This window comes from Meles meles, chromosome 2, assembly GCF_922984935.1.
Source record: "Meles meles chromosome 2, mMelMel3.1 paternal haplotype, whole genome shotgun sequence".
Taxonomy (NCBI): Eukaryota; Metazoa; Chordata; class Mammalia; order Carnivora; family Mustelidae; genus Meles; species Meles meles.
This window is the reverse complement of record NC_060067.1, coordinates 23,660,834-23,677,443: the sequence shown is the minus strand read 5'-3', so window position 1 is coordinate 23,677,443 and position 16,610 is coordinate 23,660,834. Positions and strand designations below refer to the sequence as shown.

General features: G+C 40.4%; 1 protein-coding gene across 9 annotated transcripts in view; it reads right to left on the bottom strand.

The window, feature by feature from the left end:
• Positions 1-14,263, bottom strand: part of AASDH (aminoadipate-semialdehyde dehydrogenase) — a 38,734-nt gene extending 24,471 nt beyond the window's left edge. For 3 of the 9 annotated variants that reach the window (XR_006817419.1, XM_045997734.1, XM_045997738.1), the window contains exons 1-5: positions 13,972-14,211; positions 11,439-11,713; positions 9,652-9,772; positions 5,675-5,991; positions 172-364 (exon numbers count right to left, since the gene is read on the bottom strand). Coding sequence is in view for 7 of the 9 variants with exons in the window: in XM_045997734.1 (XP_045853690.1) it covers positions 172-364; positions 5,675-5,991; positions 9,652-9,772; positions 11,439-11,668 (861 nt within the window). In the remaining 2 variants the exon portion in view is untranslated. Of the gene's footprint in view, positions 1-171; positions 365-5,674; positions 5,992-9,651; positions 9,773-11,438; positions 11,714-13,395; positions 13,455-13,971 lie in introns of those variants that run through there. The other 6 variants (XM_045997736.1, XM_045997735.1, XM_045997737.1 and 3 more) reach the window with 6 other exon arrangements.
• Positions 14,264-16,610: the final 2,347 nt, after the last annotated feature.

Below are 16,610 nucleotides of genomic sequence, written 5' to 3'. Positions count from 1 at the left end.
TTGTTTTCATTCTCAAGCAAATTACATCATATCATCAGGAGACAACCCATAATAATCTAATAGATTATCATTAACCTACTAAAAAACTATAGGAATACAAAATATTCTCTAAGACTTTAAAAATGTTAAATAAAAGCCAAAGCATTTCATTTGCCTCCCGCCAAAACGTACCTGCAAAATAGTTACTCTGTGATGGGAAAAGAGAACAGCAGCTAATTTTGATGGAAGCACTTTGACAGAAGTTGGTACAATAAGCAGACAGGCACCACTTGATAGAGCAACAAATATTTCCACAACAGAAGGATCAAAGGTCAGAGGTGAAGCAAGAAACAAAACATCTTCCTGTGTGACCTCAAAAAGTACCCTAAGGCAAAACAGAATGCAGTTATGAAAAATGTCTAACATTTGGTAATCATACATCCTAAGAAATTATGACCACGAAGTTTCTGGATGTTGGCCAGATTTTTACTCTTTTTACTCTTAGATTAACCAAAATGGTGTTATTAATTCCAGAACTTGTCTTTACGAATGTGAGGATTAAAAGCCATTTAAAGCAATACCCACTTCTTCACATGACATTTCATCATCTGTGATGGGTTTCTGATGTGTAAGTGTGGCTGAATTAACCACACTCCCCAGCATTTCCTTTCTAGTATGTTTTGTTAGGGTTAAAAAACAAGGGACCCTCTCTCTCAAGAGGTGGAGGACAGAAGGGAGGCAGCTGCCATTCAGCAGCACACACACCTCTCTGTTACTGGTCAAACCCTAAACTAGGTCCTGCTGTGAAGGGATTTTGTAGACAAAGTTCCTACTCAGCTGACTTTAATCAAAAGGGAGATTATCCTGGACTAACTCAATTTACTCAACTGGAAGGCCTTGTAAAGAGTGTTAGGCCTTGGGGCGCCTGGGTGGCTCAGTGGGTTAAGCCGCTGCCTTCGGCTCAGGTCATGATCTCGGGGTCGTGGGATCGAGTCCCACATCTGGCTCTCTGCTCAGCAGGGAGCCTGCTTCCCTCTCTCTCTCTCTCTGCCTGCCTCTCTGCCTACTTGTGATCTGTGTCTGTCAAATAAATAAATAAAATCTTTAAAAAAAAAAAGTGTTAGGCCTTCTCTGAAAAAAGACGCAGCATCTGGGTCTACAATTATTCTCCCTTTCCCCTATATCTTTCCTGTCTTGCCTATGAACAAGCACATGCCTATGGGGTTCCAGTTTGCTCCTGATCATTCCTTTCTTTTTTTTTTTTTAAAGATTTTATTTATTTATTTGACAGAGATCACAAGTAGGCAGAGAGAGAGAGAGGAGGAAGCAGGCTACCTGCTGAGCAGAAAGCCGGATGTGGGGCTCGATTCCAGGACCCTGGGATCATGACCCAAGCCGAAGGCAGAGGCTTTAACACACTGAGCCACCCAGGTGCCCCCTAATCATTCCTTTCTATTTACACTACGGACTTCAGTCTTGATTAGCCCCCACAAACATAAGCCAATTCCTTATAGTAAGTCCTTGATATAATCTCCTGGTTCTACTTTTCTGGTACAAACTTGACTTACTCTATCCTTCGTATTTAATGATGCCTAACAGAGACCTCTGACTCCCTTTTCCCACTTTCGGCCTTTTCTCTCAGGAGCTGAACAAAGAGCAGAATACATGTAGTTAGGATATTACAGAGTATTAGATACTTAGAGGCAAGCCTATGGCTTTGCTTCGTTCTGAACACACTAAACCTACTCTATCTAAAAAGCAAGGATTAGGGGCTCCTGGGTGGCTCAGTGGGTTAAGCCTCTGCCTTCGGCTCAGGTTATGATGTCAGGGTCCTGGGATCGAGCCCCACATCGGACTCTGCTCACCGGAGAGCCTGTTTCCCCTCTCTGCCTACCTCTCTGCCTACTTGTGATCTCTCTCTCTCTGACAGAGTATTGTGGGAACCCACTTGGAACCCCAGAGTTGAGAGGAAGATTACTTTGAACTGAAGACATTTTGGATTTAATAGATGTGGAAAGAAGCCCTCTTAGAGCTTCCCTCATAAAAACTTCTGGGAAATGAAGTTGCCATAAATTCCTTCTTCAGAGTGACTTTTATTCCCAAGAAGGAAACCGAGTAAACCTACTATAACTCCCCTCTGCAAGTGACTTTTCTGGCCCTGAAAGTAAATCAAAAAAGGATCTTTAACAGGTAAATAGATTTCATCAAATTCAAGCACAAATAGCAATCAAGAAATTTCTATACTTTAAATCAGTCCCTTATCCCTCACTGGGCACATACTTGTTCCCACTTTATGCATAATTCCTGCCTCTGCTGGCCCATTGTCTCTCCCACCTAAAGTAGATTCCAAATCTGCTCCACTCCCTTCAAGCTCCCTGCGTTTCCACTGCACCTCACCTCTCATACTCTTCAACATATGACTTTGCCTAAGAAGTTACAATCCATCAGCTTCCTCTAACATTCCTCGCCCTTCCATCTCAAGGTATCTTACTCCTTTACAATACTATTTTCTTGATTTTTTTTAAAGATTTTATTTATTTATTTGACAGACAGAGATCACAAGTAGGCAGAGAGGCAGACAGAGAGAGAGGAGGAAGCAGGCTCCCTGCAGAGCAGAGAGCCCGACGCGGGGCTCGATCCCAGGACCCTGAGATCATGACCTGAGCCGAAGGCAGCGGCTTAATCCACTGAGCCACCCAGGCGCCCCTATTTTCTTGATTTTTCAAAAACAATTCTCCCTACCAATTCTCAACCACCAGCCTATTAATGTCTCCCACTTTATTTATCTGACAGAGAGAGAGCGAGCAAACACAAGTAAGGCAGAATAACAAGCAAAAAGGAGAGGGAGAAGCAGGCTCCCCACTGAGCAGGGAGCCTGATGTAGGGCTCTATCCCAGAACCCTGGGATCATAACCTGACCGAAGGCAGCCGCTTAACCAACTGAGCCACCCTGTTTCTTTGTTTCTTTTTTTAAGATTTTATTTATTTTACAGAGAGAGAGAGAGAGAGAGAGAGAGCGAGCGCACCCATGTGTGAGGGAAGGGACAGAGGGAGAAGGAAAAAAAATCTCAAGCGGACTCCATACTGAGTGGAGAGCCCAATATGGGGTTCAACCTCATGACCCTCAGATCACGACCTGAGGGGAAATCAAGAGTAAGACACTCAACTGACTGAGCCACCCAAGTGTCCTAGTCTCTCATCTCAAAGATAAACCTATACCCTCCCAGAATTCTTTCTTTCCCATTAAAACTAGCTCCAAGAAATGAATACTTTATTATCTCCATTTTCCTATTTCTCATTCCCTTATCCCCAGCCTAATACAGTCTGTCTTCAGTCTTGGGCACTCGGAAATAAAGTCACGAAAGACCACATTATCAATTACAAGACTCCTCTCTGCCTCATTTCACCATTCCCTTCTTCTAGACTTGCACTGTCCAATACGGTAGGCATTAGAAGGCTATGTGCCTACTGAGCACTAAAAATGCGGCTAACCCAGACTGAGATGTGTAAGTGTACAATACTGGCCAGATTTAAGATAAGCATAAAAACAGTGTAAAAAACCCAATTTTCGTATCGATTACATATTGATATTTTAGATATTCTGAATTAAATAAGATACTGTTAAATTTTATTTCTTTCTACCTTTTTTTTTTAGGAGGGGGAGAGAGAGAGAAGCAGGCGGAGAGAAAGAATCTTAAGCAAAGCTGGCTCCAACCCAGCACAGAGCCTGACATGGGGCTCAATCTCACAACGCTGAGATCAGGACCTGAGCTAAAATGAACAGTCAGATGCTCGGGGCGCCTGGGTGTCTAAGTTGGTTAAGCAACTGCCTTCAGCTCAGGTCATGATCCTGGAGTCCTGGGATGGAGTCCCGCATCAGGCTGCCTGGTCAGCAGGGAGTCTGCTTCTCCCTCTGACCCTCTTCCCTTTTATGTTCTCTCTCTTGCTCTCATTCTCTCTCAAATAAATAAATAAAATCTTTAAAAAGGAAAAAAAAAAAAGAGTCGGATGCTTAACTGACTGAGCCACCCGGGCACCCCTCTTATTTCTTTGTATTTTTAAAATGTAGTTGTTCGGAAGTTTTTAATCATATAAAACTTAAAATGACACAAAATATCTATTTGTATATCACAAATATTTGTAGTCACAAAGTTTCTGTATCGCTATTTATTTCCTCTTTTGATTTCCTAACTTACTCTCCCTTAGTTCCCTTTCTCTATTTCCTTCCTTCTTCTTAAACTGAGAATTGACTTCATAGAGATTTTTCATGTCCTGATGAGCAAACCAAGTTCTACAATGCTGTGAGAATGAGCTTAATGAAATCCAAATCTTTTCACATCTACTGGATTTAAGTGCAAGATTCTTCCACAAGGCGTAACAGGCTCCTGCTCCTCAGGTCACATGGCTCCTGCCCTCCCACTCCTTCCTCAGCTCTGCCCTGTTACACGCTAGCAAGCCAAACTCCTTTCTCCCATACTTCTGCCAGGAATACACTTCCTTCTCACTCATAACTTAGAAGCAAAGCTTCAACCATCATTTGTTTGCTTGCTCCCTGTTTGGCTCCAGGTCTGGATCAGAGAGGTGAAGTCCTAACCTGCAAAGAACTAAAGTTCAGATACAGCCAAAACAAGAGACCCAATTACTTGTGACTATCAATTTAGGAACAAGAGTTCTAAAAAACAGGAAGATCTGGGTGGCTCAGTCGGTTAAAGTGTCTGACTCTTAATTTTGGCTCAGGTCATGATCTCAGGTCATGAGACTGAGCCCCACATCAGGCTCTGCACTCAGCGGGAGTCAGCTTGAGAGTCTCTCTCCCTCCCCCTCTGCTCCTCCTCCCCACTTACGTGCATGCTCTCTCAAATAAATGAATCGATCTTTAAAAAAATAGTTACAGGGGCGCCTGGGTGGTGTTAAGTGGGTTAAGCCTCTGCCTTCGGCTCAGGTCATAATCTCAGGGTCCTGGGATCGAGCCCCACATCGGGCTCTGCTCAGCCGGGAGCCTGCTTCCCCCTCTCTCTGCCTGCCTCTCTGCCTACTTGTGATCTCTCTCTGTCAAATAAATAAATAAAACCTTTAAAAATAAATAAGAAAATTAAAAATAGTTATAATGAAAGGAGATTAAAATTTCTCCCTTGAGGGGGTGCCTGGGTGGCTCAGTCAGTTAAATGTCTGCCTTCAGCTCGGGTCATGATCCCAGAGTCCTGGGATCCAGCCCAGTGTTGGGCTCCGTGGCCACCAGGGAATCTGCTTCTCCTTCTCCCTCTATTCCTCCCTGCTGCTTGTGCTCGCTTGCTCTCTCTTGAATTCTTTAAAAATAAATAAATAAAAATTAAATTTTTCTTTTGGGGTGCCACCAACTGCCTCAGTTGGTAGAACATGCAACTCTTGATCTGGGGGTGATGAGTTCAAGTCCCACATCGGGGGGAGAGTTTACTTAAAAAAATGTTTTTGGGATGCCTGGGTGGCTCAGTTGGCTAAGTGTCTGCCTTCAGCTTGGGTCATGATCCAACAGTCCTGGGAATGAGAGCCCCACATCAGGCTCTCTGCTCAGCGGGAAGCCTGCTTCTCCCTCTCCTACTACCCCTGGTTGTGCTCTCCCTCTCTCTTTCAAGTAAATACATAAAAATCTTTTAAAAAATGGTTTTTACCCTTTAAAATATAAGTTTTGAAGAAGGATCTGAAGGCCAGAACTCACCGAAAATGTTGGATGTTTGGCACTATACATGCATGAGGGACTCTGACAATCTTAGGTATCCCCGTAGTGCCGGATGTATGGAGAACATAGGCCAAGCAATGCTTTAACCTCACATCCATGTGCTCTTCTGACTTTTCTTCAGTGCTGCTCCCAGAATTTTTGCTGTTTGTCATTTTTTCTTTTTCATATTTCTGTTTTCTGTCCTTTAGCGTCAAGCTCACTTCAACATTTTTCCAGTCAAGTCTGAAGAGTACTAGGCCATTATGTTCTTTAAGTGTATCATAATTCAATAATGTTTCGAAGGAAGATTTGAATTTCTGTTACATGGGGAACAAAGTTCATAATATTAATATGTTTAAAAAAACATTCTTTTTTACATAGAAGTAATACAAAGTATTCATTTACTCCTTTCCTTCAACATGGTTTTGAATATTTCTATATAACTAGGGATTAAAAAAATTAGAAACCTGTAATATAGTTCTTTCCTTACTTTCGATGTCACCTTCAAAATAAAGACATAAAAACATACAATGGTAGGGCAACTGTGAAAATGAATATACTTGAAATGTTAATGGGAACAGAGGAGACTGAATTTAACTCTGGAAGGTCTGAAATTGCTACATCCTATGTAATGTCTGGGTTAGAAGTAGCTTTGATCCAAGTAAAGAGGGGTACTTTATTAGGCAAATAGCTAATGCAGAGTACATGACCCAAGAAAGCTAGTGTTATGGAGAATGTTAACCATTCCAGGGAGTTGAAGAATTGGGGGAGAGGGAGAAAGTGAGTAGGAGATGCTATCCTTAATAACTTTATATACTCAATCCTAAAGGTTCTACACCATAACCTGTAAGCAATGTGATCCAACTCAAGGTGGCAACAGCATAGGCTAGACTTTACTCCACCAAGGACAGACTAATAAGACTTTTGATAAGTGAGGGTCTTCTAATGAACCTCTTGCAACAAGTGAGATACGATATATAGGCCTGAACTAGTCTGTTGCAACAAGAGTGGACAGAGAGAGCCTATGAGCCAGAGTCAATAAGGATTGCATAACTTTCTGGATACGGAGTGAGCATAAGAAGATTGCAGAGTTTCTGCCTCAGGTATTTGGTAGGTGGAGACAGATTAATACAGATTTACTGAATTTGGATAAAACGATGCTAAATTCAATTTCTGCATGCTAAAAGTGAGGTTCCTTTCAATACATCTTTTTAGGTTGACAAAAAGCAGCTTAATGAAACTTCTCACGTCAAAGAAATTACTATAAAGGAGATAAATGAGAGAAAAATAAGAAATGAGAGGAAAAGGTCACAATGCAGGAGCCTATAGTGTTTTGTTCATTTGTTAAGTATATTAAGGATCAGGTGTGGTGTGACCTGCTTTCCTGTTTGACAAAACATTTGTCAAAACTCATTAAAATATACACATAAAATTGGTGATTTTTATATGTATATTAAACCTCAATAACTGATTTCTAAAAGATGTGTAGGTCATGAAAAAAATTTTTCAAAGGGCAGGGGAGCTGTTCTAGATGAAAGGATATTAAGAAAGTATGAGAAATGGATGCATTATATGATCTTTGACCAGATTTTGAATCCCTCCCCACAAAAAGCTAAAAGGATATTTTGGGGACAAATGTGGAATTTAAAAATATGACTATATTAAAATGTATTGATGCTAAAAAGAAAAACATAAGAAAATATGTGTATGATGGGGGCGCCTGGGTGGCTCAGTGGTTTAAAGCCTCAGCCTTTGGCTCCAGTCATGATCCCAGGGTCCTGGGATCAAGCCCCACATTGGGCTCTCTGCTCAGCGAGGAGCCTCCTTCCTCCTCTCTCTCTCTGCCTGCCTCTCTGCCTACTTGTGATCTCCATCTGTCAAATAAATAAATAAAATCTTTTTAAAAATGTGTACGATACTGTACTATATTGTTTATTAAAAAAGTGTAAGTGAAGCTGCAGAGTTCAAACCAGTGCTGTCCTCGTGGCAACTGTGTACTATAAGCAGCTAGAAGACAAAAATCAGGTCTCGGGCTTCTTTTGCACACTAATGCCCTCCCAAACAACTTGTTGTAGGGTTTCCCAATCTCAACACTACTGACATTTTGGACCAGGTAAATCCTTGTAAGGGACAATACATATTGTGCTTTGTAGGATTTCTAGCAGTACCGATGGCCTCTATCACCAGATGCCAGTGGCACCCCTACTGCCAGCATTTTTTTTTTTAAGATTTTATTTATCTGAAAGGGCTCAAGAGAGCACAAGCAGGGAGAATGGCAGGAGAGGGAGAAGCAGGCTCCCCACTGAGCAGGGAGCCCCACCCGGGGCTCGATCCCAGGACCCTGAGATCATGACCCAAGCCAAAGGCAGACACCAAACCAACTGAGCCACCCAGGTGTCCCTACTGCCAGCATTACAAAAAAATAACTCCAGACATTGCCAAATGTCTGCCGGGAGGCGCAACTCTCCAGCTTGGAACCACTGCTCTAGAGGATGCTGAGCATACTGTACATGCTCGATAAACACTTCTTGACTGCTCACATGTTAAGGAGGAACACTTACATCAAAGTCATGGGACATTAAGCAAGGTGCTTTCTAGGGGATTTTCTATGTGCCCAACTCCTTCTTATAAGCAGTTAGAAAGAATACCTGATACTGACAATTCTCACACCAAGCACCTATTTTTAAAAACTTTCACCAAGGTTAAGAAAAATGAATGTCACATCTCCATTTTAGTTTTGCTTAGATCAAAGAAATAATCAATTTCTTGTCTAGACATGAATAGATTTAGAGAATATTTATTAACCCATTATATGTAGCCAATTATACTCAGTTGTCTTTCTAGAGACTTCAATACCCGTGATTCTCTAGGAAGTCCTCCATACATCTCAAGCTCTTGATATTTCTTGTTCTATATGCAGGTGGAGATATACACACATAAAGATACATAGGTGGAATACCCTTAAGTTCCCTCAAATATAAATTGGTTCAGATAGGGGTGCCTGGGTGGCTTAGTGGGTTAAAGCCTCTGCCTTCAGCTCAGGTCATGATCACAGGGTTCTGGGATCGAGCCCCCACATCGGGCTTTCTGCTCAGCGGGGAGCCTGTTTCCTCCTCTCTGCCTGCCTCTCTGCCTACTTGTGATCTCTGTCTGTCAAATAAATAAATAAAATCTTTAAAAAAATAAAAATAAATAAAAAATAAATTGGTTCAGATAGAAAAAGGGTAAAAGCAAGCTACATTATGTTCTATAATGTTCTATTTCTCTTTGGTAAACAGAATATTTTACAAATAAATAATGAAACATGGGATGCATCTTGATGAGCTCCTAACACCAAAGATTACCCATAAAGCAGTGTTCCTAGGCTAGGTGTCTGGTTGGCAGTCATTTAAAAAATTAAAAAATTAATTTAGTTTTCCAGAGAAGTCTGGTTTAAGTGCTAATCTCTTTTTCAAAATTTAAGCTCGGTTGTAATCCTTTAATGTTGATGACTACTGTAAATTGAGACATTTATCTTTTATATTTGTGGCAAGTATTATAAAATTTTCCTAGTATAGAAACAGCTTTGGAAAGGGAAAGGAAATTCGAAACAATGCAGTACCTTAGTATATATCTAGAACATATGTTCATGCTATAGAGCAGTGTTCTCAACAGAAAGTAGGGGATAAAGGGTGCCTCCAGGAGACATCTGGCTATTTCTGGAGACAATTTCGGTTGTCACAACTCATGGGGGAGGTGGGGGCAGCAGTGCTACAGGTATCCAGGGGGTGGAAACCAGTAATGTTTCTATAACAACCTGTAATATACAGGACACTCCTCACAACAATTACCCAACCCAAAATGTCAACAGTGATGAGACTAAAAAACTGTAGTTAGAAAAGTTGGATATGGAAGGATTTTCGGACAGACACATCAGGTCTTCAACTGAAAGATAAACACATTTTTTAAAAAACCCCAATTTAAATATATACACTTACATTAATTTGCTGTTTTTCAACAAGAATATAACTTAGATTACATTTTTTCATAAAATGAGTTGATAATGCTGGTGGTGAATCTGGATCAATGGGAGCATAAGCAGCAGGGACTTGGAGAATTCTAAAGAGACAGCACAGAGTCAGCACAGAAGATCTGCTGAAAATCATCTTTAAGTATTTCAGTTTCTCTGTGTACTTTACTATTGACTATAGCAGAAATGCCCAATATTTTTGTTGACACATCTTTGGTTATAGTTATTTTTATTTTGTCTTTAAGAGAGAATACCTACAATTAAATTTTTATCCCTTAATATACAGAAATCCAAGATTTTTCAAAGCTAATGTATTATAGTATAATATACTTGGTTAACACCACTACTAAAATACTAAAAAAGAGTCTTCTTTCTTATCTATGATAACATAGCTAAATATCCACATGTAACTTACTAGTATGCAGATTCATACCATCTACACTAAAAATGACATTTCACCAAAACCAGGATACCTTGCGGGGGGGGGGGGGGACCTTAAAATTGATTTTTAAGTGGGAATAAGATCCAAAATCAGTTAGTTGTTTTAACTAAAAGTACTTTGAGGTAGGGGGACCTGGCTGGCCCAGTCAATAGAGCATATGATTCTTGATCTCGGGGTTGTGGGTTTGAGCCCCACTTTGATGTAGAGATTACTTCAAGATAAAACTTTTCAAAAGTATATATAGGTATATATACTTAGAGGTATTACTTTGGGGACAATATATATATTTAAGATTTTATTTATTTATTTGACAGACAGAGATCACAAGTAGGCAGAGAGAGGAAGAAGCAGACTCCCCACGGAGCAGAGAGCCCGATGCGGGGCTCGATCCCAGGACCCCGGGATCATGACCTGAGCTGAAGGAAGAGGCTTTAAACCACTGAGCCACCCAGGCACCCCGACAATAGATTTTTGTAGGAAATTCTCAATAAAATTTGTCAATGATTGAATGAAAGTAAAATTTTTTTAAAAATTAATTTTTTGCTTTACATTTATACAATTAATCTACTAACACACATCCCATGGGATGAATATCAACTTTTCTAATTCTTTAGCAGCTCTTATTTACTGCAGAACCCTAGTACAGGAATCACTATGTATGGATAATATTCTAGAACAACTCAATGAACATTCTGCAAATGATCATTTGAATCAGTGTCTTCCTCAGTTCGTAGCTCAGTTTTTATGAACCATCACCCAAAACTCTCATTTATTCATTCATTCACTTATTAAATACCCGAGTACCTAAAACTTTGTCTCAGGGGGAAAAAACCAGTTACATTATTTCTGAAACACTTGTTTTCTTTGATACAACAGAATTTATGACTGCTTTCTTCTGGCACACAAAAGAAGTCCTTATATTTTGGAAATATATAAGTATTCTATTAGCAAAAACTTCTGGTCTCTCCTAAATAAACTCAGATTAACTTTAATGATTAAAAGTAATCTTGGGGTATGGGTGCCTTGGCGGCTCATTCGGTTAAGCATCTGCCTTCAACTCAGGTCATGATCCCAGGGTTCTGGGACCCCCTCCCTGTTTCCCTTGCTTGTGCATATGTGCTCTGTCAAATAAATAAATAAAATCTTTAAAAAACAATAATTTGGGGGTAAATATGAATTCCATCAGCTTACAATCGAATAAGCCATACATAAAAATAAAATAGTAAACAGAATATTAAATTACAACATATTTTGGGTATTAAAGAATTATAAATTACGTTAGAAAACTAAAATTTTAATATTAAAACAATTACCCTAAAATCCAAGAGGGTAAGTTTATCCCAGGATGGCAGTAGAGACCAACTTCCCGAATTCCTTGAAAGTCACAGTGTAATTGCAGGAAATTTGATAATTCTGAAGCAATAGTAACCACAGTTGCATAGGTATAATAAACTGGAGGCTGGCTGTTACACTCATCAAAACATACAGCTATTTTATCTGAATAAATGGAGGCAGCCCGATGCACCAGTTCTTGAAGAGTCATTTCACTGAAGTTTCTCTAAACATCATTGGTAGCAGAGAACTCCACCTATATACAGAAATATTATGGGGACAGAGAATTTTAGGGAACCTGGTAGAATGAGAAAGGGAGAGTGAAACTTCTATATAAATCATTCCTCACAAAAATAAATATATCAAAAACATAATTAATCTCAGAGTCCAGGAATGATCTGTGGTGAGACAAGGTGGTTGAAAATCAATTTGATACCACTGACCTAACACTGGGTCGGTGCTGGAATATGATTTGGGAGAGGAGTGGTATACACCAGGGAGAAAAAAACAGGTAAAAATGTAGTCTCTCTTGACTGCCCACAATGGGAAAAAACAAAAAAATTAACCAATAAAACTCAAATTAAAGCACTACATGCTTTTTTTTTTTTTCTTTTTTTTTGGTTATCATCCCAGATTAAGGCAAAGTGGTTAAAATCCTGCACATTGTCTTTGAAAAGACTAATGGGAATAAACTGTGCTTTTAGGAACTGAACTTAGGTGACAGCAAAATAAACCCTTGACAGAAAAAAGAAAAGAACTACCTATATCCACCCAATTTTAGTCCACTATATATTAAAAATATTATTTATTATAATATTTCAGAGATCACAAATAGTCCCTTTTATAAATGCTGAATAACCTCTTTATTCTCTACTTTTAAATTCCCAATAAATTCATTTAAACTACAGCATTACAACTCAAAGCATTCTATCAATATTCTCTGGACTTCAATAAAAATATAAAGATTTTAAACAGTATTTCATCAAAAAAAAAATTTTAGGGATCATCGATTAAGAAATAACTGCTAGTATTTCCTTGAGATAAAAGTGATTTTCTTCTCTTCTGTGAACTCCTATCCGTATTTCAAAAGCAAGATTTACGAAGTAGCCTAGTTTTTTTCTTACTTGCTTATACATATTTGAACTGATTTCATTGATTCAAAATAAAATAAACTTTTATCTGTATAATTTTATTTATAATTTATTTATATGAATTAGGGGAGCCTGGGTGGCTCAGACCGTTGAGCATCTGCCTTCGGCCTGGGTGATGATCCCAGGATCCTGGAACTGAGTCCCGCCTGGGGCCCTCCTGCTCAGCCGGGAGCCTGCTTCTCCCTCTCCCTCTGCCTTCCCTGGCTGTGCTCTCTCTGTCAAATAAATAAACTCTTTTAAAAAAATTTTAGAAAACAAAACATTCCTAACGAGTGCAAAATGAACCAATCACCATTAAGACCCATAAGGTTTGAAAATGCTAGGATATCTAAATACAAAATGTAAAAATCTAACTGTAGTGTAGTTTTTAATAAGCATTTTTATGTTCTCTGCTGTAATGTACAAGATAAAAAGACTGAATTTTTCCTCATACACACGAATTGGATAAAGATTGTCCATAGCACGCATTAATTATGCCAAGTACATTTATCACAGGAGGTAGTCAGTGCAGATCTCCTGCTACTCTCTCCTGCTATCAGTAACACATTGCTTACATTATAAGGCATTTTCACAAAAATGTCATACTGTATATATACTGTATGTATAAAATGTTATACTGTATGTATCCCCCTCAAAATGCATTTTTAATGCAAAAACAATTACAGCAGTTAAGTATTTTTCACATGAGGACATTATGATTATTATACTCCAAAATACTTGAGATCAAGGGGGAAAGATCATAAAGTTAACTTTTAAAAAATATTTCATAACAAACTGCAGAACTCACCACACATATCTATGTAATTCAGATGTTTTTCTACTTTAAACTGCCAGTTCCCCGGTGGTTGCTACAGAAACTTAAGGCAAGATCTATTGTGTGAGGTATTTTATCAATCAAATACATTCTCTCCAATAAAAAAATATATATACTCATTGGACTCCCAAACATTTCTGAGACCTCATGGGGGAGGGGAGCAAATCTGGTAAGCAGATTCTGTATGTAATACATATTCGCTACTTCATTTACAACAGTAGACGCTATTAAGTTACCAAAGGTCTTAAGAGTGTCAACAAATTCTCATGCTCCAAGGGTTCTCTCCCTAGCTTATCAGTTATTTTAAAAAGACAAATAATCTAGAAACTTTATTGTGCTGCATCCATTGGCTTCTTAATTTACATCATGCAACGACATTTAGTAACAATGCACTCTGTAGCTCCCAAAACACTTTCGTTCGCTCTTCCAAACCATACGAGCAAACAGTAGAGCAGATTTCTTTCTTTCAGAACGAAGGGGCAAAGGGTCCGAGGCTGGGTAACTCCGGAGAGATCACACAGGTCAGTTGAGCCTCTGCACGGCACCAACCTGCCAGACGCCACTGACACATCCGGGACGAGGAGGTGGCCCTGAGGCTGAAGGAAGCTGCACACCCAGCCTGAAGCCTCCCCCTACTTCAGTTCCCTCACATAGGCCCCCGCCGGATGCGGCCTCCTGCAAGACTCACTCAGAAGGCCTGAGGACTGCGGCAGAGGCGTTAGCCCATCCGGACCTTCCAAAAGACCAAACCCAGCATCTCCTCCAACACACGTGAAAGTAGCCATTACCCACAAGCCGTAAAGCTTACCCACCGCACCGGCCGCCGGGATCTGAGAGGCACCGGCTCTCGCGTGATCTTCTGCGTCGCTGCATTGACGTCAGCTGAAGCGACGAGGGCGGATAGTGTCCCACTGCCCTGCCCCCTCCGAACTATCTTGCCGGTAATCTGGCAGGAGATCTGGCAGTGCTTCTGCCCACTGCGCTTAACTCTGACACCTGTTGTTGTCACGCTGGATTTTGGACAGGGTTTGCACAGAGTTTGGAGCTGACCAGCTTAGAATCGTGCCCTTTCATACTTAAACTCGGGCGAGGTACTTTAATTTGAAACCGCTCTCTCCTTGTCCACAAAGTGGAGAGAAAGATACTGTCTAGGCTTGATGGGAAGGAAGGTGATATAGCGGTGAAATGCAATAGTAAATGGACTTAATCCATCTGACATTTTCTGAGAGTAGAAGTAGACTTTGGAAGACTGAGTGCCGTGATGAACCCTGCAAAGGAGGTCCCTGTTATAATTAGGTTGACATTTTAATTGCAAGAGACAGACTTAAACGATGACTAAGAAATTTTCAGCTTACAGTAGTCGCAATAAAATAGGTCGGGGGCGGGGGAGAGAGTTACTTAAGTTATATGCCTGAATAATAATTGGTTTCCAAGTTATTACAGTTGGAGACATGTAAACTATTACAGGTGTCAAGGGAAACAATAAGTGTTATTTCTAAGCTACTCTGCAACAGCAGAGATGAAGTGATCAGGTTTTTAAAATTTGTGCTTAAGGACTGAGAAGACCGCCCAGTATTGACTATATATGAAAAGTCATGGGACATCGTCCTGTCCTTAGGGGTCAGTGGCAAGAAACTATCAGTAAGCCAAGCAAGAGATAGATCCATCCTCGCACAATGGTTTCACACGGATGTACCACAGCCTACTCAAAACTGTTGGGGGGGGGGGTGTTGTCCCCATACGTTTCTGTATTGAGAATAACACCATCATCCATCCAGCAAAGAAACCTAGATACCACCCCTGCCTTTTTCTTTACCCTCCTATATCCAATTAGAGCCTGTCTCCACTCCTCAAAGTCAGCTGACTACATCAGAATCACCTGTGATGATGTTAAACAGATTCCAGATTCATGGACCTCCATCCCTATTGGTTCTCAGTAAGTTTTCTACTGAGGGGCCTACAATCTGCATTTTTAAAATGCTCCCGTCTTCATTTCTGCTACTGCTACCTTAGTTCAGGTCTTCTTGGCCAGCTTTTCCCTAAAGCCTATCTAGCCTTGCTTGGCTTTAACCCTAAATTGCTGCTAGAGGGATGTTGGTTTTATTATAAAATTTCAACTTTGGTAGTAATGATAGTTTAAGTTGTTTTTTCTCCTTGTACAATCTACTTTTTTTCCCCTTCTGTTGGTTTTGGACACTATCTTTCAATTAGAGGCTCCCTGGGGTATCTGGTAGTCGTAAATTACCTGCGCATATTTAAAAGTGGGACATGTGGGACGCCTGGGTGGCTCAGTTGGGTAAGCTGCTGCCTTCGGCTCAGGTCATGATCCCAGGGTCCTGGTCCTGAGTCCTGCATCAGGCTCCTTGCTTGGCAGGGAGCCTGCTTCTCTTGCTGCCTCTGCCTGCTTGTGTGTTCTTTCTCTCTCTCTCTCAGAAAATAAATAAAATCCTAAAAAAAAAAAAGTGGGACATTTGACTTGATTGGAAACAGTCTGTAGGACAAGTTTGTTGAAAATCAAGTTGAGAGAAAAGGGCTTTGGTGTATGTTTGGGGGTGTGTGTCTCAGAATTGAGTATAAAATTTATCACTTATTCTATTTCAGGTTTCTAATGTCCTCCAATATGAAGACATTGTTTTAGGGACACCGGGGTGGCTCAGTCAATTAAGAGTTCACCTTCAGCTCAGGTCATGACCCCAGGGTCCTGAGGGCTCCCTGCTTAGTGGGGAGTCTGCTTCTCCCTTGTCCCTCCCCCACCAGTCATGCCCACTCTCTCAAATAAATCAATCTTTAAAAAAAAATTTTTTTTTTTTTTTATTAAAAAGGTGCCTGTGTGGCGCAGATGGTTAAGGTCCAACTTATGGTTTCAGCTCAGGTCATGATCTCAGGGTCGTCAGATTGAGCCCCCACAGGGTTCCATGCTCAGAAATCTCAAGAATTCTTTTTCTCTCTGCCCCTCCAGCTCACGCACGCTCTCTCAAATCTTTTTTTTTTTTTTAATTTTTAAGAAGAGAGAACAAAAAAAACCCCAAAGACATTGTTTTACTTTCTCCTGAACACAACGGACTTAGGCTATCCAGGGGTGATAGGTGGGGGCACAAAGATGTAACTCATTCCTAAATGAACTTCCAGTGTGGTTACCCTCATCACCCCTTTCCAGAAGCCAACTTCTCAGTTTTTTAAGAGGTTCT